The sequence below is a fragment of the Diprion similis genome, chromosome 4 (genome assembly GCF_021155765.1).
Source record: "Diprion similis isolate iyDipSimi1 chromosome 4, iyDipSimi1.1, whole genome shotgun sequence".
NCBI lineage: Eukaryota > Metazoa > Arthropoda > Insecta > Hymenoptera > Diprionidae > Diprion > Diprion similis.
Genome location: NC_060108.1, coordinates 10,462,808 through 10,488,325, shown reverse-complemented (window position 1 = coordinate 10,488,325; position 25,518 = coordinate 10,462,808). Strand labels below are relative to the sequence as shown.

Genomic DNA, 25,518 nt, shown 5'->3' with positions numbered 1-25,518 from the left:
TTTCTTAGTCTTTTTGTCCCAAAAAAATATCACATCAACGAGTCTTTTTTCTTAAATTGGTCAAACATCCTTGGCGTGACACATTTTTTTATTTTATATCAGAACTCAAAACTGAAACCAGTGACAGTTGAAAACCGTGACAGTAAACACAAACTTTCGCAGAGTAAACCAATCAAAATCTAAGCCTGTAATTAAGGAGGTGCCCTGCTCCAATTCGATGTTGACGTATATGCCTCCAAATATCGAATTCCACGTATCTTAAACTCGAGACAGAGCTCAACAGCCCCATTCTACTATATGCAATTCTAAACAAAAACACTCCAACGTATTTTCATTTTACGCAGAGATAAAGAAATGGCATAGATTCCACGAAATAGCGATAGAAAATTCATGACAGTCATGCCAGTTTTATATTTCTGCATCAAATAAAGATGTGTTGAAGTATTTTTGTTTAGAATTGCATATACAATGGGGCTGGTAAGCTCTTTTTGGCATTAGAGATACGTGGACTTTGGTATTCGAAGGTACATACAACGTCGAAATCGACTAGAGCACCCCCTTAACGTCTTTCCATCGATTCACAATATATTCTTTCGTATCGGTGATAATGAATATGAATGAATAGGAAAATACGAGTACGGTATACGTTAATTCCATCGTTTTCTACTTACCTTTCGTAAGGCCTGTGAGATATCGTTAGAGAGAATCACAGCACATGAACGATGTGGATTTAAGGAACGCAAACGGAAAGAGGGGGAGCATTTTTCCCGGTATTCGGTTAATAGCAGCCAGGAATCAAGATGCAGTGTTGTTTTAACGTAGTCTCATTCAGGTCGTTATGGTAATCTTAGAGGGGGGATTTACCCCAGGACTCTGGTCAACCCCGGGACTCACGCAGCCCACGCAAGCCTCGCATTTTTCAAACACTGTAGCTCGTGCTATCGAAGAACTGCCTCACGGGAGAAGTAGTGGTGAAGTTGGAATCAAGGAGGGGGGGGGGGGGGGGCAGGGCAAATATAAGAGAGGCTTTCGGAGCGCATGCCTCGCAGAGTTCACACACGGGCACATCAAACGCTGTTATGATTGGCTAAACTTAGCTGTCGCCGGTGGAGATTATTGAATACAATTGAACTGCGAACCGAGTTTCTTGGCGCGGTCGAGTGATCTTTCCGAGCATCGTTGAGAGGCTTCTTGTGCAAGATCTGAAAACATTCCTTCCCGTTGCCTCACCGCGTATCTCCGCCCCTGCGTATTGTCGGAAGCAATGTGCATGGCTTAAGACGTTCTTATTAGAAGTCGAGTGGAGGCGCTTCTAGCGGGGTTCAAACCCAAGAGGTTTCGAACGTAATAAGTCGTTTCAATCCAGGGATGAAACGCCAGTGCCCTATAGCTAAGCCCAAATTTATACATTCATTTTCTGCCAGAGTTTTCTCTGCGACTTGTTATTAAACCTATATACCTGATTTTTCTTATTTTACTCTGCCATTTCAGTTTGTTTTTTTTCTATCAATTCTGTGTTTTTTTTTGGCTGCGTGTATTGTTTATTTATGTATACATTAAGAATTTTTTTCAACCACCTTCTCGTTCATGTCATTCCTGGAAAACGTTTACCCTCTGGATTAAAAAATTCATGGGAATACCCCGTATTCGTTGTCAATGCTTATACCACAAAAACTAAGCACAATCAACCTTCAATTGAGCCATCTAAAATTTTCTATGAATACAATTACTGTGAATCTAAGAATTTTCGATGTTTAACGCTCCATTTACAATCATAAAATCCGATGAACTTTTCATTGCATTATGGACGAGAATTAATCTTATCATGAAGTTTTTATATTATTGGAGTCAAGAGTCTTTGAGGTAAGATCCAAAAATTCATTCTCGAAAATCAAGTGTACTCTATCATCATAAAGGATCACTGAAATTGATAAAAGTGTGCAGGACTTGGTTTGAAAAATGATGAAAATTTTTATTATTAGAAATGTTTTATACCATACGTGTGATTTGATCAATTTTTTCGCCGGAAATCTCTCAGTGTGACTCCTCCGACAGAGTTCGTGGGAATAGTAATCGGATATTTAGACGTTCTCAAAGGTTTTTGGAAAATGATATCCGTTACTCCTTAAATACACGACGCTATTCCAGGGCAGTTTGAAATCTGTAAGCTTTACTTTGTAATTCCATACTCAAAGCTCACCGGAGAAAGAGTCTCGATTAATCACGCAGCAATTAAATAGTCATCAAAGGTCAATTTTTGCGGTGATAAGAAAGTGAACGGAGATTTTGAGTGGAAAGAAAAAGAGGTGATGGATCGGGTGGGGCACGGTGCGGCAATAACTTACGTGCAGAGCTCGTATCATTTTTCAATAGTTTTCGGCGTACCCGGCATTTATGTAGGTACGATTCCTATCGGACTCTGCGATGTACGGGTATAACGTCCTCCGAAAGCGTGCTCGATCCACGGCGACGCCGAGTGGACGGTGGTAAATTCTCGATGCAAATGAGATCGCTGATACCGAGCGAAATATAAATCCGAAAAACCCAGTGAATTTATGCTCATTATCTTACCGTGCTACCCAGCTGCCGCTTTATTTCAACCATACTGCGCACCCTGGTGCCGAAAATACCGACGGAAACGGACCACACTCTTATTCCCAGACACGGGGCTGGTTATAGTTTGCGGTTATTCGAAAGAAGGCTTATCCGGAAGTGACAAGTTTCCAGGAAATAACGAAGCAAGATCTCGTCGTGGGGGTTCAGAACCACATTTTCGGCCCCAATCAAAGCCATTATTAAGCTCATCCCCACACTTTGTTCGCCTGGATATAGACGGTTAGGTTGGTAGGTGGGCGATGTGGTAGCTGCGGTCCTTCCGCGGGTATAACTGGGCAGAGTTGGCTTCGGGCCAGGGTATTCATTCCTGAAACTAACCCCTTCCTCTCGCCGTCTTGCCGATCTAAGGGGCCAATTATTTAATCAATTCCACCCTCTTAGCGGTCCGGGACACCGCGCCCCCCTTGCTGAGCTGAGTCTCGGAGTTTCTGCGACAATTGAAATCGCTCCCCTCACCAGAGGACGCCGTCGCCGTCGCCAACCAGCTTGTCCCCCTATTCCCGCAGACAGATTTCTCTTCTCTGGATTGTAGACTTGAAATCATCCGTTATACTAGCATGCTTCGAACGCTAGGGATAATTTTCGCCAAGCAGATTCAGACTGCTAACAAAATTCTCCGAAGTCAGAATATCTCCAATCCAACCTGACATATTTGTTTCAAGCGTTCGGCCTTAAGCTTTTAACTATTAACCATCTTCATAGGCAAACGAAAATAAATGGACCATTAGAGCGCAATTTTATAGAAATTAATATCATTCGCCTAACCAATGTAGTCTTGAAGGTTCCATGAGAAACAGTGAAAGCATTGAATTAACTACGCGTACATATACAGCGCGAAATCTAACAATTCATTTCCTCATATTACCGAAATGACATCATGAGGAACGCCGTCTCAAACAAATCGGGATAAATTCGATGCAACACTCGACCAAGACTTGTAGCGTTGTATCTAAACCCTTGACCTTTATCGATCAGAACTCTTAGTCACCAAAGCTTGGAATACGTAACGTGCTGCAGTATTTTCCTTGATATTAAAATTTATGACTCGCTGAACTTCACTCAACAGGTATCTCCTTTTTCCTTAGCTCGCGACTCCAGAGGCTTAAACATAGGCCGATTAAGGCGGGAAATACGTACGGATAGTTCAGACGCTTTGCACAGCCCGCAGGCTACCCCTGGGAAAACCGTGAGCTCATTTGATAGCGAAACGTCGTCGTGGCTACAGCAGCTCGCCACGTTTACTCCCTCAGGCTTAGCTGATGAATGATTAACGAATTCTCCCCCTTCCACCAGCAAATAGAAACTCCTTGAGAAAAGTTTTCCCTTTTGAATAATGGGAAATATCGAGTTCGTGCCAAAATCAGGAACAGGAATGATTCTGGAGTCTTTCTTGTTTCCTTCTGGAGCTTATTTTTACTTTAACTTTCTAGCTTCCGAACAAGCGAGGCTAAAGTTGTGTCGGTCGTGATTTGCAGACGGTCATTAAGCGGATCGCGTCTCCTCCGTGGGGTCCTCGATTATGCTCTAATCCCAGTGGCTCCTCCTCGACAAACGCCCGACAAGAGGCCGACAAGAGTCAGTTGTAAAACCTCGAAATAAATCCCGTCCCATGCTCTCCCTCAGGAGTCGGCACCGCCCTGAGGCCCACCCGATGCCGAAGCAACGACCACGTCCCAATCACGCCACAAACAATTAGATATAAAACCGTACGCCCCAGGCTTAAGGGCTGCTACGGTACCCTGGAACCCGGACCTGCTGGAGTGGTTGAGGAAAATGCTCCGGGGGACATTAGATCACTGCTAGCCAGCCCCTCGAGGAGCCGCCCTAAAACCACTAAACAACCTCACTGTCCGATTTAAGTGTCATTTCAACGGAGACTCTCTCGGAAATTCGATATTTACTTCTCAACTCCACCGGGTTTAATCAGGTCGTAATTGACCTCCTGTTCCACCCCTTGATCAGTGGTATTCATGAAACAAGTTGAAAAGGCACATCCGTCTCTAGACTTTTAAACTATAATCCATATTCCAGTATTCCGCTGAAAGATATGAATTTAATTCCTTGATTAACCGAAGAGTTTTGCATTAAGGACAGGCAACACGAGTGAGAGCCACTCAAGATCGGCGATCGCTGATCGCGCCAAGTTCATTAGCCTTTCGTTACTAGCGCCTACTTACCCATGAATTTCATCGCAGTGTGCGACCCATGTTACATGAAATACGACGTTGCGACGTCACAATATCGTGATGAAATATTTCTATTAAATAGCCTAATTGTTTATTTTTGAAAAACATGTATCAAAAATAATTACATCTACATCTAAGACCTGGTAAACACACTGCATGTATCGGCCATCTTGACTTTTCGCTGAGAGGTTTCGAGTAAAGTTTGGCAACGTGGTGAGAAAAATTGCGCTGTGCCGCTTTTTCACGATCTCTGTATCAATACGATAGATGCATGGAGAACGGTACAGAAAGGATTGGTTTGAATGGACTATGCTACGCGAAACAGATAATTGGCGAACCAAGTGGAGAACTCGTAGAATAGGCAAGATATAAATTCTTTTATCAACTAGATTTCCTCAGACATCCGATGGCAACGAACTTCTATATTTGTCAAAGGTGCATCAATTTATCTTGGGCATACCGATCGGCGTACACCGCGTTTCATTCTTCATTTTCTAAAAAGGCCAATCAAATACAACTAACCCTGAAATCTTCATTTCGTACCTAATTCGATATGTTCAGTGTTGATTTCTTATTTTTACGAAGAAGTTATGTACTTGGCAGTAAGGATTTTGAATTCATTTTTCTTTTTGTTACTACGAAGGGTATTATTGCTAATACTTATTTGAATATACATCATCATTTTGATGGTTTCTAAGTTGCAGAGTGAATCTTTGTTGGTAGTTTCCACTTTAATATACCTACTCGGCGCAAAGTTTATGTACCAGAGGTACTTTCAAGGGGTATAATATAACCTTAGCTCAGAGAAAATGTATCTGATTGTGCCAACGTAATATTCAATTCGTAGTAGGGTATCCAGAGAAGTAATACGACTGCAAGTTCTTGCTCGCGGTTGTACTTTATCCTCAGTCTGATATCTCATATTTTCGCGATGCTTTCAGTCCAGCCCCCCCCCCCCCCCCCCCCCCCCTCGGTTAAGTCTGACAATCAGCTCTATAAGCTGTGTGTTTTATGGCTTGAGTTGATTTTGCGCGAGAGAATGTTTCTCGAAAGCTAATAAACGAAATTTTACCGCATCTCTTTCCCTCTGTCTTCTGTACTTTGAGATAGCTTGTTTTCTGTGAGGAGAATACTTGTCCTAAATTACCGTAGAGTATCGTCCACCCTCTTTCTTGCGTGATTCCAGTCGATTAATCGCAGAAATATCAAGCACAATGTTCGCGCCAGTTCTGCTGGAGTAAGCTGTTACCACGCCAATGGGTACGAACGCGTGACAATGCTTAAGTGAAACCTTAAACCTTCGTAAAATCGAGGGTCTTGGACGTCCCGAAGGAAGTAGTAGGCCATGAGGAAAAAGTGACGGCGATCTAAGCGTTGGGATGAAACCGCGTCGGCCGGCACGCGCGATTCCGTGGGCGGAATATGGAAAGCTTGACAAATCGTTCTTCGGTAAAACGAAAATGGAATTTCGGTCAGTTATATCCTCTCACGAATTGTCGCTGGCATGGCGTGGAAAGCATTTGCGTGTGTTAGTGGCCTTAAGATTGGCACAGAATCGTGAACAAACCCTGTATAAGTCACCATACGGATCCACATCGGTGTTTTGCACTCGGGACAAAGGATAGAAAAGATGCAGAATGAAAGAAAGTCACGATCATATTTTACAATAAGAAGAATCACTTATTCGAAGTGCTAGTATCGAAATCACTTCGCAAAGAGCCGTAATCCCCATCCGAATGGGAGAACAAAAACCCCGGTGAATGAAATTCATCGTCTTATTTCCATTAAAATATAAATTTCATTTATAACCGTGGTATCAATGATATTGAATAAAGACATTGGATCGGAATAGCGGCGACATGGTTGGACGGTGGTAGAATATAAGATGGAAGGATGAATACGGAAGATTGCTTCATAATAAAATGACGCCCTCCCGGTAGACTGACGATGAGGTAAATAACGTTCCTCAACCGGCTAACTTGTGTATACAAAAGCAGAAAAGGGGTAGTTACATCAGGTTGGGCGAGAAAACGGAGAGAGGTGTTAAGCTTAAAAATCCTACCGATAAATGTGCGATGCTAAAAATATTGGAATTTATTTCGGTGAAAAGACCTCCGCGTGACGGATCCTCATCTCAATAAGTTCGTTGGGCAGAAAAGCTGCTTCTTTATTTTCCTCTCTATATATGCGCGTATTCCCACTTCGCCGGTGCCACATTCCAGTTTCCTCTCTCCCCCACGAACCGTGCATTCTTTTTCTCCCAGAACGATTTTTTATCCGTTCCAAAATCGCCGTGATGAATTAGACAGTCGTTCAAAATGCAGAACCGTGCAGCAAATGATTCTACACTGCTACATCAGAAGTGGAATTAAGGTCCAAAATAACACTCCACAGAGACGAGAAGCCGCTGCCTGAATTGCATACAGTGACAGCCAAAGCTGGATACGAAAGTAGGCTGATTATCAGGCGAGTCACGTGTGATGAATACCAATACATGCATAACCCTACAATGGTTCAGTCGTTAACCATTAACCCTCAGCTTGACTGAGGGATCTCATCATTTTGCATAACTATCTGTCGGTCTCTTGCAGGCATGCAAAAACTTGGCCTCCGAGTTATGAATATAATACCGGCGACTTACTCGACTGCACCCCGATGCTCAGAGAACTAATATAGCCTGGTGACAAGATGTCAAGGGAAATCTCAAGGTCCAGCAAGTATCGGGATGTTACGTTACATTTTCGGTACTGTGTTCTTCTTTTCAGTGGGCTTAAATTGTACCTATTCAATTTTATTTATTTTAATGCAAAGAAAAAATTTGGTGAACACTCCGTATACCCTCAAATGAACTCACCTAGTAAAAAAAGTTATCATTATCACGATGTTGAAAGAAAAGGAAACGTTTTTTGTTGCAATAAAGTTTGAATGTGGTCCATCGACTCTGAGATCAAATAATACACTGTCAAAAGTAGAATTTATCTCACACTAACGTGATCGCATCTAGTAGCTATTGACAATAAGAAACACGAGTTTCTTTCCCTTCTATTGATCCATTCTACGATCTCCTACGATTTATGGTAACCCTCTATTCAATGGGGTATAAAAGCAGACATTTTTCTGCATACAGACTGTCTTAACCTTGTATCTTTTTTCTTCTTTTCATTTATGAAAATGTGTGTTATTCTTTAACCCCTACACAGGATAAGTCCTCCACGATACATCATAGGAAGAATAATTCTCTTTGCTGAAAGAAATACCAGGACGTTGAGCGTTCCAGAATAATGCGACGCATAGTTATTCCCATCTCCTGAATAAGCAACGGATAGAAAGAACCCGTGCTCCCAACATTTTGTTCACTGCTCTTTGATCCCTGGCAATTTGATTCATACCCTTACCGAAGCTACGTTCAACTATACCGTATTAAAACATTATCACGCTAAAGCTGTTCCGAAACCAAGAACTCTGTATTGCACGAGAGCCAGTTACCTATGTATATGTATACTGCAGTTTGAGTGCCGGTAGTCAGTTATACGATGCCAGAAACGTGCATCAGAGTAATGGCACCAAAGTTATGGTGGAACTATTTTAAATATTGGCTGAGACGGAGGCCTCCGCCTTCCGCTTCCTTCGTGGATCTCCTTCCGCTGCAAGCACGCTACTTGCACGGCATTGCCTCAGGCTTCGTCCACGCCTACACCAAGTTGAACCCCCAACGCACGTACGTGTATTCTCGTAAGCCTGTGAGGCACACTACACATATTTTATGTTCTCTAAGGTATAGCGACGTTAAGAGCCTCTTAGAATTATTCCAAGCACCGATTTGTTCATCTTTGGTGGTAACGTTCAGCCATGCTCGAAGCCGTAAAGCTTGCTGCCCTGTGGAATATGGTCTATAGACTGGGTTCAAACTGTTCAACCCAGGACGAGCTGCAACATAATATTTCTGCGTTAACTCAGCTTGAAATTTCACAGAACTCTATCAGCGTAATTTTTGACCCAGTTAGCCTTCCGTGAACACATCTCATCGTCTCTAGCGACTCGTTCCGGTAATGAGACGCGTGAACAGAGTAATAGATTCGAATTACGCCGTGGCTAAGGGTCGGAGGGCAAACTGCTGCCCAGTGACGCATTGCACTGCATCTGGTGGTTCGTGTTAGCTAATTACATCGCACAGTTCTGCCATTACATTGGCTGGCGTGGAGTACCTTAGAAATAGAATAGTCCTTGCGTTTGTTTCCTTATTTCCCGTCCACCTGTTCACCAGGAAATGTTAAATTGTACTAGAGTAAACCTCAAAAAGAGATGAAACCTGGAAGCGAGAGAGAGAGATGAAGATAATCCAATAAGGATCACGCGATATCCCACCGGCTACACGGACACTGGGGGCATCTAAGGATTCTGAGATTCTAGGCACGTGGTGAACGCCTCCGTTGAGTCAACTGCCGGCACCAAACCGTCCACAATGGGTACCCACAATGCCCACAATCGTATCTGCGATGTAACGGGTGTCCGGTCCCACCGGCAACACGATCATATGCCAATCTCCGTGACCAGAGAGCTGATAACACTACACCAGCCGCCATGGTTCCTAGCAGAATCATTGTCTAAAACGTAGTTTGTTGTACATTTATTCGATTCTAAACGGTTATAAGTCACCATTGAACAAACTGCGCGTATTCACAAGCAGATGAAAATTCGAACGAAAATTTAAATGTAAGTTTTAACCCTAACGATAAGTTGTCACAGCTTCATTACGGAATAATGGGACTGTTATGTCGTGTCATCTAGATGTTTACCACTCAGAGTGCATTTATACACATTGTACATTCGATGGAACCGAATTTGGAAAGCCATCTAAACGCCTTTCGGTAATATCCTATTCAAGGGTTTGTATAGACGTGGTAAGACGTTGAACGTCGAGTGAAAATGAAATTTCCTATGACTATAACGTCGGCAAGAATTGACACTATTTTTGGGCTTAATAAATTCATAAGATATGAAGAACGAATTGGTTCAATTGTCCAAATCTGACGTGGACTAACAAAACGTGTTGCATTCAGCTGAGAAATACCGCAGTGGGATTTTTGGTGATCCCTTACGACATTGACGAGGGTTGGATCTGACCTTTGCTAAACTTTGCGATAACAATACGAAAACGAAAGGTCCTGAAATTTGTTCATAGTTCGCAAGTCGCATATCTGAACTTGGAACACTCCCTCCAGTTTCTACAGTTTCTCAAAAGTTGTCGATACGATGTCAGCGAGCTAGTCAGTGCAGACCAGATTTATAACCCCAATGCACGCGGTCTCAGGCGTTCACTTGCCTTGGGCCAAACTCCGCAGTGAGAACATTATAAAAGCGATAATTCAGCACAACTTTGACGTCTAGCTCGAAGAGCACACACCAGAATGTGCTGGGATTCGTCTACTTACACGGCCCCTTTTCACTTTTAAAGATTTGGGAAGTATCGCTACCCTTCTGCGCCTTTTTACTCTCGCAAATTTTCTTAAACAATTTGTATAAAAGTAGCTTATCGCTTATTCTTTAACACTGCTACTGACCGAAGTGCTGGATGCTGTATTTCGCAAGTTAACGCAGCTTCTAAAATCAACCGTTAACATATCGGTGTTAATAGAGGGTGATCCGCACCCCTGCGAGCAGGCGAAACCGAACGTTGAGAAAACACGAGAGTAGAAAGAAGCGCAGACAGAGTAGAACCCCGTAAAGCTGCCTTCGTGCTTCGTTGAGATAGGGCAGACTTCGACTAAAGTACGTGCGTTTCGTTCGATCGTCATCTACGCGTTATTAACGAGACAAACTCCTCCCGGAATTGATAAGAGTCAACTTACTACCCTGCCCCTCCACTGATCGCTATTCGCTATCGATTTTTCCTTAATTTAAGTTTATTAATTTCCTCGCTTTCCATAAAATACCGTCTTGTACGTCCCCGCTAAGCGCCAGTTTCATTTTAGATTTGTATTGCCATTCTTAAAAGAAGCTTTGCTGCATGTGCCGAGCAGTGAGATTCGCCGAAAACTTCTGGTATAATGAACGGAGCTTGATCGGTCGAAATCGTAGCTCTCTTTTTCTTGACACTAAGCATAAAAAAATCAATGCCCCACCTTTCATACAAAAAAGTGGACTCAAAAAATCGATATAACAGTGTAAAAAATGCATACGTAGGTGTTTAGGGGACCTTGCAGTGTGACACTTTCAAAAAATTGACTTTTTTTTTGGCTTATTCGATAGTTCATATCTTCAAAAATATCCTGTGAAAGCGGTCGTATCTTGAATAGTTTTTGAATGCCAGCGTTCTAAAGAGCGACCGCTGAGATACCGCGGTATAAGCCGCTCCACTTACCTATTTTAAACGCGTTTTTCTCGAAACGACATTTTTCAAAATTGCTGACATCATAACTCAAAGAGAAATTGACCGATCGACTTCAAAATGAAACTGAGTATTTTTGAGTATATTTACTATAAAATGACATCCGATCTTTTTGATTGGTTGAAAATTGTCAATTTGGCATTAAAAAAACGACCATTTTCTTACTCTAAAACACGACACTTTTTTCAGAACTACGCCATTTTGTTAATTTTTGATATTTTTCAAAAATCTTAGGTCACTGTATAGGAAATACCTTCAACTTCAATGACCTTTTTGAATTTTTTTGTTTCGGCTACTCATTCGGCCGGAATCATGTCAGCAGTTAGGGAACTTTTTTTTTTGGAACCTCCGAAGACAGCACATAACTCCGTTATTTTTCAATATTGAAAAAAAAAAAATCTTAAAATATACCTGAAAATATACTTTATTATTTCCAAAAAAATTCAAAACATTCTATCGAGTACTTTCTTTTAAAAAAATTCCTGAAAGTCGCCTAATTTTTCATGGGTTACACTGGTATAGCCCCTTAAGATCGAGGGTTCGTTAAACTTTCGTACGTTCATGGTGTACATATATTTTTGTGATATACCAACACCTTCAAGACTCGATGGTCAACATACATATTCCGTAAGATCGCCCTGTGATTGCTGCTGAATCATAGAAACAATTTTTAACTATAAAAAAGTCCTATACGTCAAAGCTCAAACTGACGAAACCTTGGAAGATCTGATGACGAACCGTAAATCCGAGTTTGTGATTCGTAATAATATTATAATCACTGTGTCCAGTTGTAAATTTGGTCACAGCGGTGTTCACTTTGGTAGGTGATTAATTTTCACCGTGACCTAGCTGCTTAGCTGCTTTAACTTCCGTCCGCGGGTTACGGTATTCCTCGTTCTCTGCTCGCCCTCCGGGAAGCCCTTCCGCGTCGTCTGTCCGTCCATAAAACAGACGGAAGGGAAACAAAGGCCCGTTCCGCCCGGCTTGTATCTGAGTTTTGGTCGCATGGAAGCACTCCCTCCTCGTTGGAACGACCTTGGATACCAGCACTGTTTGATCTCGTCCCTTCATCCCCTTCACCTCCCTCCCCCTTGACCTGCCTCCTCAGAGCCTGACCCCGCTGCAATAGAGAGACCCTTTTTTAACTGGAAAATGTGGGTTGGCAATCCTTTCACCCTACTTCGGCCGTTCAATATCTATACATGTATACCTATATAATGGACGCGGTAAAGAGGAACGGAAGGTAGTATTATTGACTAATGCAGTCTGCATGTGTCATTGGCATCCTTTGCTGGTGGTACTAGTACATTGGGTAATGGTGTGTGTTCGCTATTGGTGTAAGGGGTTATAGCCTCGTGTCTTATGTCTCGTGAGTTTGGTGGCTTGAGTTTAATGGAGTGAAAAAAAGATATTTGGATTTTTCCCTTATTCTTCGAGGGAGCACTAGCACAAGCAGCACCGCTTCCGTGACGGTATTCGCTGGAGAAAATATGGTTGAAGCCTTGCCTTTGTCGGGACTCGAAATATGTGGGCCTTTGTAAGGAACCGCGGTGTGCATCTCGAGTTTTAAAGATGATTTGGCTAATCTAATATCAGGTTTCCATTTCACATTTATTCAAACGAATAAAGTGACGTTATTGTTCGCTTATCAAACCTGCTCATTTCTGTAGTTCTTTTTCTCATTCCTTTCCTCATTCTTTCACCCTGTAGCACACACACACACACGCATACATATATGAGAACTTTCATCCCTTCAGCCACGTTTCATCTTTATCACTGTTATATTCAACCTTTCCACAAAAGTTACAATAAGAGATAATTTCTGTAATCTGTTATACATCTATAACGAAAATCGCATCACAAACGACCAACATTTTCTCGAATGACTGAAATAGTCATCCAATGGCATCGGGCCCCTGCTAGGTGACGGTTGCTCATCCACGACGATGACCATCCAGTGTTTTTCAGGGAACTTCAGCGACCTATCCTACATACATTATCTAACGCGTAAGTATCATGACTAGATGTAAATATATTTATAGTTTGTTTCACAGTAAAACTGTTTATAGTCCTCAGCGTCATTTATAAAAGATTTAAAAAATGCTGACTTCATCTCCGTTGCATTTACCGGCAGTTGCAGACTTCAAAACCCTAATTCAGGAAGTGTACATATAAAACTTATAAACGTTTTTGACTCAGAATTCTTTCTGGTCTATATTCCATTGGCATTATTAATCCTCTCTTGCAACCCTCCGCAAATGAGTTTTACAGCGAGATAAACGGTTAATTAACGATAACGAGTGAGTGTGGCACTCTAACACGCACCCGGCAGTTGAGTCTAGACTAAAAAAAATCCGGAAAATCAGGTTAAAAGTTTCTGACGACTCAGTACAACACTTGGAAGTACATTTCAGACTGAGAATACGTATATTACAGCACCTTCTCATACATGGCTTGTTTAGTAGCAGATTACCTACTCAGGTTAGAGGACTAGTACTATACAAAATTACGTCTGAACCCCAGAGTGATACATAAGTCATGATTTTTGTGGCAGAAATCTCATCAACTTGTCGATTTGTTTTCATTTATAATAGTAACAAGTGCACTTCAAAGTGCAATAGTTGTTACAATACAACCTTTCAAACGAGTGAACTCAAAAATAATCCGACGATTCTAGTCCAGATTATTATGGTTCATATTATTTTTTGCGAGATGTCTGAGACTGGCCTCAAGCCTGAACCAGGAACTCACAGACTTCGACAGTGGTACTGAAATATCGGTAAAATTCCAGTTTGATAGCTAAACGATCTAAATTTCAAATCTGCTAATGTGTATTTTTGATCCACTCACTCTTATCGACGTATTTTGAATTTCAAATACCCACCGGTGAGCGGACCAATCAGCTGGCATGGTTCAAGCCGCGCTTGGGATGTTCCTGTTTGTTGTCATTTGTTTCGTTCGACTCACATCCTCGTTTTATTTATGGTGCTTTCAGTTCTAGAATTGATTTTGTGATTTATTCCCGAGGCTTGGTAGAGCGGTGTAGAGGTACGCCGCTGCTGCGCAGGCCATGCCTCTGCCAGTACCCGCTTTGCATTTTCAATTTCGATACTGTCTGTTTATGGGTATTTAATTTTTCTTTTATTCCATTCTTTTTTCATTTATACGCGCTGTGCCCGCCCATCCGCCATCAGCATTGCTTTTATTTTTGTAATTTTGAATTTTTTTTTCGTTTTATCTTGTCTACTTCCGCAACGTCATGCTTCGCGATTACGATTTCATACCCATTAACGAGACTCCCTCGCCCTCCCTTCAACTCCACATTCGCTGCCTCGCGTTAATTCACGTTTTCACGTTTCCGTAACCCAAAACACACCCGCGTCAGCTTTTGCCGGGTAAAAGTGAATTAACAAACTTCACCGGTTGGAACTTTTTTCTCTCACTTTTTATATCTTCTCGAACAAGCACGAGCTAATCTTACCACAATTAGTGACGCGATGACTCTGTTGAGTAACTGATCAGAGAAAATCATTTCGCCAAGTGACTTCTAATTCCTGATTTCTTCAACGAACGACTTGGTTTTCTTCCCAGAGCCATAAATTAATTTGCGACAAATACCTTAACACGAATGATAATAGTCAGATAAAACTCAGACACTTTTTTTCGCACACGAAGTAGTTAAACTAAATGATATCATTTTAAAACATTTATGCTAAAGTAATATTCGGGTAACGGATAACTTTTTGCTGAAAAATAAAAAAAACGATTGACTTCCAATTTCGATCTTGTCGCTACAGTAATCAAATATATTGAAATTTCACACTCAACTCCACTCGACCCGATGCCATATTTTTTACCGATTGAAGCATGTTCGTTTCGCATGGCTGTAGCTGGTATTTAGCCACCTGGAAACCGGGTCGTATATGAACCCTATCAATTACGCGGTGATTTCAGCCAATAACTATGTGCAATACCGGACCTTTCCTTGTCCAGATCAGCGTGGATAAATTTCGAGTATTTAGTGTCCGAAACGCGATACGTTTTGTACAAACCCAGCGCTGTCTATACGTTTGTTTGCTTGTTTGTTTGTTCGGCCATCCATATTGTGGGGGCTAGGGTGAAGGGGAGGAGCATTGCGTTGATTCAGAGCTTCTCGAGGGCTGCAGAGGAGCTGCCCGGGTCTGAAGGGGACACTTACTTGTTTAGAATATTATTGGCATACATCTGCATATATCTCGCGCAGGTCTTCCTGAGCCGACAGTACTTTCGCCCAGCATTTGGTAGGTGGGCGTTTATAACCCAGCAAACTGACATCACCCGTTCTCAAGACTCAACCCCCCCCCCCCCCCCCCCCCCCCCTCCCATTTCGTGACGCCTGACGCCCGAGATTTGACGCTTGATGGACGAGAGCTCGCCAACTTCTGACGCGAATCATAATCAACCCGCGAATATACGAGATCAGTTTCGCAGCCTCCCGATTGGCTGCAAATTGTAACTAATGGCAGAGATATCGCAGCGATACGATGGCTGTCTAACCGCCGATCAGAGGCGTCCCAATTATCTATCGAATCCCTTGCTCGCCGCGATGAACAAGTCATTCGTTTGGTCCTGAATGAAGACACTTGGTGAAAATTGGCGCGACCGACGCAGCGTGACGGATAAAAATTTACGGATTAATGTGCAGATTCTGCGACCACTCGAGATCTCCGCTCCAAAATACATATTCAAATTGAATTACTCGCGCTACTGGACACGTTGATTTGAAATCATTCGCTTAAGCCAAAGCCATGCAATGCCACGCAGCGTTGTGACGCTCGAGCACCGTTCGTTGAGCTAATGGAAATTCTCGGCGTGAACTCGTTTAAAACACAACTGTTTTGCATACGTATCCCACTCAAACTCGCAGCCGCTCCAAAGACTCATTGTCAGCCTCCGAGCTCCCTCGATCATAGCTCTCTACCCTGGATAGTCGTAAAAACATCGGCCGTTAACAGCGAACCTGAATAATTTATCGCGAGGCGTTGAATAGTGAAGAAAAATTGGGAACGAAGGTTTCGGTATTTTCGTTAGAGCAGAAACGGGGAACGTAAAAACGGCGTGATTCCAAACATTTCTCACTGCTAAGCTGCGGGAATGAAAGAGTAGTTTCTCGGTAATTTTCTCCACATAGAAGCATCGCAATCAGTCTAAATTCGGATTTGTTAGGATAACTGCACGAATGTTTTCCGAAGCTTATCTCTGTCTGTGCTGCTTCTTAACTTGACATAACGAATATCCGTAGCAATAAGACAGAAAAGCTCAACTTTCGAAACCTGATCTTTTCCTTTCGAGTACTCGTTTGGTAATCTTTTTTCATATCAATCGATGGTTACGAAAATCATTGAATTACACCTGAATAATTGCAGCTGATAGTAAACACTTGCCAGCAAAATTAGCTCTGCTAGTGATACTCGAGCCGTAATTGATCACTGTTGTCACATTATGTAGAGATGGGTAAATGAATAAACAGATCGATTTTTCGCACGGCATGGGGTGAAAGCGGGGATGGGATTCCAGGAAGGGAAGGTGAGGGTGGCCAGAATTATCGCAAACAATTATACGGGTCTTATTCACGTCAGACCGGCTAAACCCATCGGGCGACGAACCGCACTCTTCGCAGCCAGCAAATATTAATTCAATTTAAAAGCGCTCTCGCCGCGACCCACATATCCTTGCCATGTAATTACAACTATACACGAGTGTTTTCAAAGGCACCCTGCGAACCGACCGGCCAACCAGCCAGCCAACTCGCTTGGTTCACCGCGTTCGAGAAATGCGGTAACGCTGACTTAGCCAAGCTGCTTTGCCAACAATTCCAGAAATAATTATTCAAAAACAAAGTGAGCATTATATATTTTTTATTTGTAGCCCGGAACTGCACTGATCAAATTTTTATTCCGGTTCCGGATGCACAATGGTATCCGTTAACATTTTGTTTCAGTATTTCGTTTTCTGTTGCGTCGGTAAAACTGAAAACAACCTTTAGTTCCATCACTTCAAAACTGTTTTTTCGATAGTATCGTGTAATTTTTATACTCATTGACGAAACTTTTATGGAATAGACCTTTTATCTTGGTTTCTATTCTTGGCATTCAGCCAATTGGAAATAGACAAAAAAATGAAAAAATGTGCAGCTTGTTTGCTCACGTAATAATCCTGTAACCGAAGCTCAGCTAATACCGATGAGTAAATCATGCAAGCACTGTATTGCCTCACGCAGAATATCAATACACCATAAGAAACTAATGATTCACATTATCCTCGTGATATACGTAATATTTTTCACAGTTAATGATATTTCGAAATTCTGAAGAAACTGCGAGTCTTTGTTTGGGCACTGACAAAACGCGATGAATTTCCGAATAAAGCATCGCAGTAAGTATGAGCGAAGAAGAAAACGATGACAAAGGACCTCTTGATCTTCCGCAGTGTAGAAAAAAAATTCTTTTCTCTGTTTAAATTCGAATAACCTCTTGAATGTTCACGAATTGTGGCACCAATATTCACTGGCGATTCTTTCGTTTGTTCGTCATTGCGAATGAAGGAACACGTGCAAGCGGACACAAGTCGAAGCTTTGTCTCGTTCTCTCGTGTACGTAGGACGCTTCGCTCACCTGCGATTTCAGTTTTCATTTTATTTCCTCCACCTTTTTTCCCTTATACTTTTATTGCTTCGGTTTTTAATCTTCGTTATTATTCGTTTGTATTTCCTCACTGCCACCAGGCATTCCCACGCACCTCTCTATGGCTACCCCGCATCTGAACGGAAAACAAACGATCAAACGAACGGTTCCACTGTACAGTTGCAATTATTTTCTTTCCCACTGTCCACGTTGTTTGTCACGTATCGAAGCCGGTTTCGTTTTTCTATCTTCCCGCCCGCGAATCGAGAGGATCGCTTTGTTCTCATTCTCTCACCTTTTCACAAAGTGCATTTTTATTGGGAAATGAATATAAACTGTTAGCTGGTTATGGCGAAATCAGCAGAGTTGTAAATTAGGTTTGACGAATGACAGAAATTATATAGTTTTATTCGATACATTTATTTATTTATTGGGTTCCCTAAATACAATGTAACTTAATAAATTCCAGATAGTGTTTGTAGAAAAAATTTACGTTTCGATGATGTTATTAAATTAACAATTGTATATGCATTTATGGTGATGTAGATAGTACAGTTGAAATTGAGACAGATGATGATTTATGGTTATAGATTTGCTAGATTAGTTAAGATTGTAACGCGATCATGCAGAGTGTGTGTGATCTGGGCCATGAGGATTTCTTAGTAAAGGATTAGGATGGGAGAATTGCAAGGGATGCTGAGTCGATGGAGAAGACTGGAAAGTGTTTTGAAGAAAAAACGAATGGGAATTAAAAATCGGCGAGGGTTATAACCATATGTGATTTCGAATAGGTATTTATTCGGTTACAAAATTAAAAAAGGGAATAAACGGAGGGATTTCAACTTCAGTCGATGAAATTAGCAAATGTTGAAAAAAACGTGTTGCTCGATGAATATAAATTCGTTAAAATTTTTGCTGTTCTTAGGATAGCTGCTTCTTTTGTACTCTGTTCATTTATCAAAGTGAGCTGATACTAGTCTTTTGAAACTCAGCTCTAGCTCACTCTTCACGTCAGTAGTTAGTTTTAACATTATCTGTTGAAAACAAGTTGCGGAATTTGAAAAAATAAAGAGAAAAATCTATTCTTTCTTTTATTCACTAGAGCCGTCCATACTTTATTCTATTACTTGTTGGTCACGCTCTCGATCAGACCAGAAAACAAACAGAACACTTTGAAACTTCGAAATTTAATTAAACATAATCAAGAATGACAGCTTTTTTTCATGCCATTTTCTTCCACAGTTTCGATTCCGTCAACCGTCAGCTGTCTTTCTTGATTATATTCAATTAAATCTAATTGTCTAAAATAACTATCAGCCCAAATCGCTGGATCTGCTTTATCGTAAGCGCGACGCATTCAGATAAAACTTCTTGCGTTTTTAAAGAAATCAATTCGTAGACGTATTTTGTGGAAAGTTTTTTTGTGGGAACACAATATTTTGTTGCAAATAGCAAAATTTTATGGTATTAAATATATTTATAAATACGAAATCTCGATTTTTATTTTACGAATTTCGGATAAAAATACTTTTTTCATGATATTATCGAAATGTTAAAGCACTCCCGGGTAGATTAAACTAAATTGCTTTATACAGTTCAGTCAATCTATCTGGCTGATGATGCCTAGTCCAATTTACAAAATCATAAGAATTACTAATTGATTACCGCAATTAAATAATATTTTATTCAATAATACGCATGTATGCATCGTGAGTTTACAAAATGCTTTGTTAAAATGGTAAAATACTCTGTGTAACGTGTCAAAAAACATTCTTTGTAGAATAAGTAACATGAGCAGAAGTCCACGCATGTGTTTAATAAAATCAGTAGAACTAAATTTTTCGTAGTTTGATACCGTCGAATCAGCCTGTCAATTCATAATGTCATATTTCATCGTCATTGTTTGGAGTGCCACTTATTGTTAATGCATGTAGCATAAATTACAATCAAATCATAATTTTTTCATTTACAATTAAACAATCAATTTTCAATTCATACAAAATTTTACTGGATACATCTGATTTCACAATCGCAATAGAATCTATAGGACTGTAGTGCCAAATCCTCACCTAGGCAGGGCTAAAATATTTTTTCGTATGCAAAATAGTTCGATTAAATTTTTTTATTACTCCAACGCAAGGTTTGGTAGGTTGTGTATTAACCCCAAAATTTATTCACGTTAAAAAAATTTTGATTGTCCAAACTACACATTTTACTCGGTTCGCCAAGGCAATTTCCCGGGAGTAAATCCCTTCGTTTCAACCTTACGCAGATATTGCTCTAATTTTCATTCCGGATGAAATTACGCTTCATATATTCGAATTTTCTCACCACCTACAACGCAGCGCAGCCGACGATTATTTTTTACGTCGAAAAAAACAAAATTCCACGCGACTTCACAGTCGTTTGTATTGTATATCTATACATATATACATTTCTAAATGAATGTCTGTCTGTTTGTCCCGTATGCGTTCATGCACCATTCATACGATTGCGATGAAACTTTGGGAAAGTTTCTGAATTATAAAAATTGATTATTTTTTTTTTTTTGTTTATCCCGCAAAAAACAGTTGTTTGTTTATTTTCTACGCATGCGTCCCTCATACCCGAGCACGTTTCATTATGCCGCAGTTAACCACGTTTGCCTTCGTCTTTTCGAACGATCAACGTACAAAGAATTTTGAAAAAAGCAAGGAAAGCAAATTATCGAAGAAAATATCCGTGATCTCCACCTGAATCACCAACCGACTGCAGTAGGTATATCCAATCCACATCCACGTTCATTTTATTGATATATACCTACATTCATTTTCTTCGTCACGTGTCAGGAACGTGATCCTCATATTTAATATAGATCATTTCCGCCGTTATACCGTGCTATTGTGTTGACATTATCATTATTATTATTTATTGCCCTATTGTTATCGTTAGTTTGTACATTATTGGTGTTACTATTATTCTTATGAAAAGACCTAAAATATAACTCTGTTTCGCGTATGTGGGTTATGGCAATGAAATCGACATTAAGAAGAGGGAAATTATTTTTGTTCGCAGATCCGCCGGAAATTTTGAGAAGACCACGATCGCAACATGTCAAGGCTGGTGGAATAGCGTCGTTTTACTGCGACGCCCGTGGAGATCCTCAACCCCAGATACAGTGGCGAAAGAATACTAAGAAATTAACAAGTGAGTATATATTCACAAAAATTGTCCCTTTTTTTCTCTCTCTTATTGTATTTCTCCTTCCTTTAAAAAGAAAAGGTAAAGAAGAAAATTTATAGTGTCAAATGATTTTGATTTCTGTAGGTTAGGGATTCAGTTGCTGTACCAATTTTGTCTATTATTTTAGAAGCATGTTAATATAGGCGAAACAAGCACTTTAGCCCAGTGGTGAAAGTTTTAATATACACAGCTGAATAATTTTCAGGATTTAGTGAAATTACTGGGACGTTTGGGGGAAAGGAACAATTCTATGCTAGTTTAAATATCTTGGTTTAATGCGGTTTCCCATTGCCGCACAGTTGTTGCTGGTATTCAAGTCATTTCAAAAACTAGGTTTTAATATTTTTTTCTTTTTTCACACTGTAATAATCCATGAAGGCCATTCCACAAGCTCTAGATGCTTCTACATTTTGTCTTTTGTCTTTTGAAAATTATTCAAGGTCTATTTGGTTTTAACTTTTATGACACGACCAAACATCTTCAAATTCTCCTGTATTTCAACGTTTCGCATTATCTTCATCACACCAAGTTTTTGTAAACAGTGGAATGAAATTGTGCTCCAATGTATCGGATGAACACATAAACAAAAAGTGGTATTGAACTAATCGAGGCTAGAGAACTGTATGTTGTTGAAATCTCGCAAGCTTTTCTCAATTGTAATCAAGAAATGAATTAACCCGAGCATTTTTGAGTTTTATTTTGCTGGTAATTGACTTTTCACGTCCCGTAAACCTGCCAACTGATCATATGAATCCACGATTCTTATTCAATTTATTTTGCAGCATCCCAACCTCGTTATCTGGTGCAATCCTACCCCGGTGGTGCTTTTTTGAGGATCGAACCTGTTCGCGATGTTCGAGACGATGCTACATATGAATGTGTTGCTGAAAATGGCGTCGGCGACGCCGTTTCGGCTGATGCCAAGCTCACCGTCCACGAACGTGAGTACTTTTTACATTTCTTGATTTGTTTTTCATTCTTTCTTATGGTAAGTCGGACATATGGAAATCGTGTCAATAGTTGGTATGTTATAAGTGGAAGTACAGGCACCAAGCATGAAGTCTAGAGGACTGGACTGACGACGAAGCTGCACTATGTGCCTGGTGGTTAGTAGCCAGGCCAGTTGATCTACTTATCAACTTATGCACACTATTATAACCATGAAGTAGTTTCTTGAAAAATTACATTCTCAGTATAATGAGCACAAAATAACTCAAAACTACGATGATGGACACTCCCATAATACTTGTATGTAGCATTTCATTCTAACTTCGTCTTACCAGTAGGCTATCACATATTACATCCACCATAGGTGACCGCCAGTTTTGTCAGCGTGGATTTAATCCTCTAAAACCGAAATCATTTGCAGTTTGCTCTTATTCCAAATCCACTCTATTGTGATGCTCAAATATATAACAAATTTATTGTTTCCAGTTCCTGCAAAAATTTATTTCAGTTTCAAACGATTGAAAACACAAACCGCTCAAATTCGCCTCAGTAAATAATTATTTAGAGGCTTTAATAAGTTCATTGAAATGGTCATTTACTGATTGGTTCATTCAACCTGTTCTCTATGACGGGGTATAATACTCGTGAAAATATATCTCGCGTGATTCTGACAATTTTGTTACATTAAACGATGTGATGGTTCTTGCATCTGCTATAAAGCCCTAATTCCGTTACCTTTACCGAATTTATATACAAACCTATACTCGGTATTGATGACTATTTTGACATTCCAGAAACGTACAATTCGTTCGCAGTGACACAAAATACAACAATACGAAACAATCCAATCATGCGATTCGGTACAACTGTTGATTCTTCTCAACGCTACTGTTTGTACTTGATATGATACAAAAACGTACTGTACAGTGACTCATCCGATGAGCAGCATGAAATCGTTTATTTTACTAAACCTGCTTGGAAAAAAGTTGTTTTTTCACAGTACGGAAATAAAGCACTTTTGCACGATCCACAGGCTTTGGAAATCGAGCTACCAGGCAGGTGCTGCAAAAAAAAAATATATATATTGAACTCTGATAAGGAGACACTCTATTGCTGTTTCTTATTTCTTGTCAATTCATCTCGCTAATGGGTGCAAAATATTGCAATTTTTTGCTGAAACTAACGTGTAAACTCAACTCCAGCCGCACTATTTAAATCCATGGCTAGCAAACCACCAAGAGAATAATATGGAAGGCGTAATTTTACTTACGATTAAAGTTTTCAGCCCTGACGAAGACTTAAATAGGTAGAAACGGAAGCAAATGGAGTGTTTTTGGGGGGTTGGTAAGATTTCAGGTAGGTACTAGTTAGGGTTGTTTCGGGTTTACGAGGCGTGCAACTTGCCAAAACTCAAATCGTAAAACTACACCTGACAACGCCCGTTCTTCTGCCCCTCCTCAACTGGCCCCCAGAGTATTTCCATCTGCAAGAATTCCAGTCCTTGCGTCCACGGTTTTCGAAATAGGAAGGAGACGGCGGCGGTTTCCGGTTTGTCACCCATCCTGAAATTTTATCTCTCTGTCCCGTGTGCATGTATATGTCAATAAAAAAAACAGGGCGCGTACGTGATCCAGGGATGGCGTTACCCCCCCTTTCCCTCCGCTTACACGGATCGTGATAGCGGACTTCTACCGAGTTTCAATTTATTTGTTGCGCAAACTTGATTCGCCCAGCCGTAGGATCCCATCGGGCACGCGTAATATCATGCGCATTCGCCATGATTTGCTGGAAAAATAATTGTTAATATTTACGGTGCGATGCAAGTACGCAAAACTCTTTCAGAATAAATGTAAATGATAAAAGTAAATTGAATATATGCATGTGTAACACAAGTATTAAGCGAATAACTCGTTGCATTTGTGTTTGCTTTCTCATTCATGTACGTAAATGTATTTTGGTAATTTAAATCCAGTAAATATTATATATTATTTACATACCAAATTACGATGAAACGTTTAATTGAATTCAATAACTTCTTGTGCTGAAGATAAGCATATAATATGTTCTTTTCTGTTTGAAAAAGCGTAGTTTTTGTCAAACCAAAACGCCCAATTCAGCAGTCCAACTGCTGCCCAACGATATCTACTTACTCGTCATTGATTCAAATAAATTGTTTATTATTTTCGAATCTTGAGCTCGACGAGCACTCACACTGTTACTGGTAGGTGGGTATGCGATGCAAAATTAATTATTTGCCTCCTGGCATTGTGCAGAGAAAACCCTTTGCAAAGCGAAAAACAGTATTGGTGTTGGTTGAAATCCGATTCTCAATAAGAAACGGCAGACAATTATTTGACGCCGTGATTAAAGGAGCCAAATCTTATTATCAAACAAAGAAATTATCTTCAAACAGCATGACAAGGACAATTATCTTTAAGGTACACGTAATTGTTGTTCTTGGCCATATACAGCTAGATTGATGATGTTGAAGAGTATAATCTAGCACCTGAAATTTAAAGTGTTTAGTGAAGGCGTATTTTCTACCCAAAATAACAATTCAGAAATCAGCAATGACGCTCGGAGTCACACAACAACATCACTCAAGTATTTTGGCAAATGGAACTGAGAACCCTCAATACAATCACAACTAGAAATCCTAAAGATTTTCTGCGAACAACTGCCAATTTAATTAAGATAATTATTTGTACGTTTCCCGGAACGAAATGGAGCACGCGTAGGTATCAAGGACGTAGCCTATAGGGGACGAAGTTGAATAAATATTGTATTTTCGTAAAAGGGTTGTTTTCGATATTGTACAATTTCAATTTTTTTCTCGCTACTCCGAGACCCCATGTCCATTAAATTTTCCAATATTTTGTGAACGCGATGAAAGCGACTGATTGGAGTTTCTGCGCACAACTCCTCTCTCTTCCGTTCGTCCCATGCGATAACGCACCGTTCTCCATTCGCGCTTGTCCCATTCGGACCATTAAGCGACCAAAACGTAAATTGAAATTCATACACACTAGCCCCGAGTTTTCCCTCTCTTCTATTTATGTACGTACACACTTGTACGTCTTTACATACGGTGTATGAATGTGCTGCCACTGGGAAGGTCGTGTCACTTTCCGATCACCGCACAGACGGTACGAAGTACATTCAGCATGCTTGTTTTCTATAATTTCGATTAATTTAAGCCGCAGATTTTCAGAAAATCATAATAATTACAAATGCTTCGGCGTTCAAGGCGTATCTTTTATACATGTACGTAGCCATTTTCTCTTTTCTCGCTTATTTTTCCACTCAAAGCAAACTCCAATTTACTGTGACCGTTTGAAAATCTAGCGTCTATGCTCCGTTTAACAGTGAAAAATTACTACAGATTTCTATAGAATCAACTTCTCAAAATTTCGACGAACGGAGCTAGTATTGAAATCAATTACAGATCAAACAATTATTAAAAAAATAAAACCCACAAATCGAATGACTGCATGGC

The 25,518-nt window shown here is 40.5% G+C and overlaps 1 protein-coding gene across 8 annotated transcripts in view; it reads left to right on the top strand.

Annotated features, from left to right (window-relative positions):
- The window catches only part of LOC124405236 (tyrosine-protein phosphatase Lar), a 284,276-nt gene that overhangs the window by 167,042 nt on the left and 91,716 nt on the right, over nucleotides 1–25,518 (top strand). For all 8 annotated transcript variants that reach the window (XM_046879963.1, XM_046879959.1, XM_046879958.1 and 5 more), the window contains exons 4-5: nucleotides 20,907–21,038; nucleotides 21,857–22,015. In XM_046879963.1, coding sequence (XP_046735919.1) covers nucleotides 20,907–21,038; nucleotides 21,857–22,015 — 291 coding nt within the window. The remainder of the gene's footprint in view (nucleotides 1–20,906; nucleotides 21,039–21,856; nucleotides 22,016–25,518) is intronic.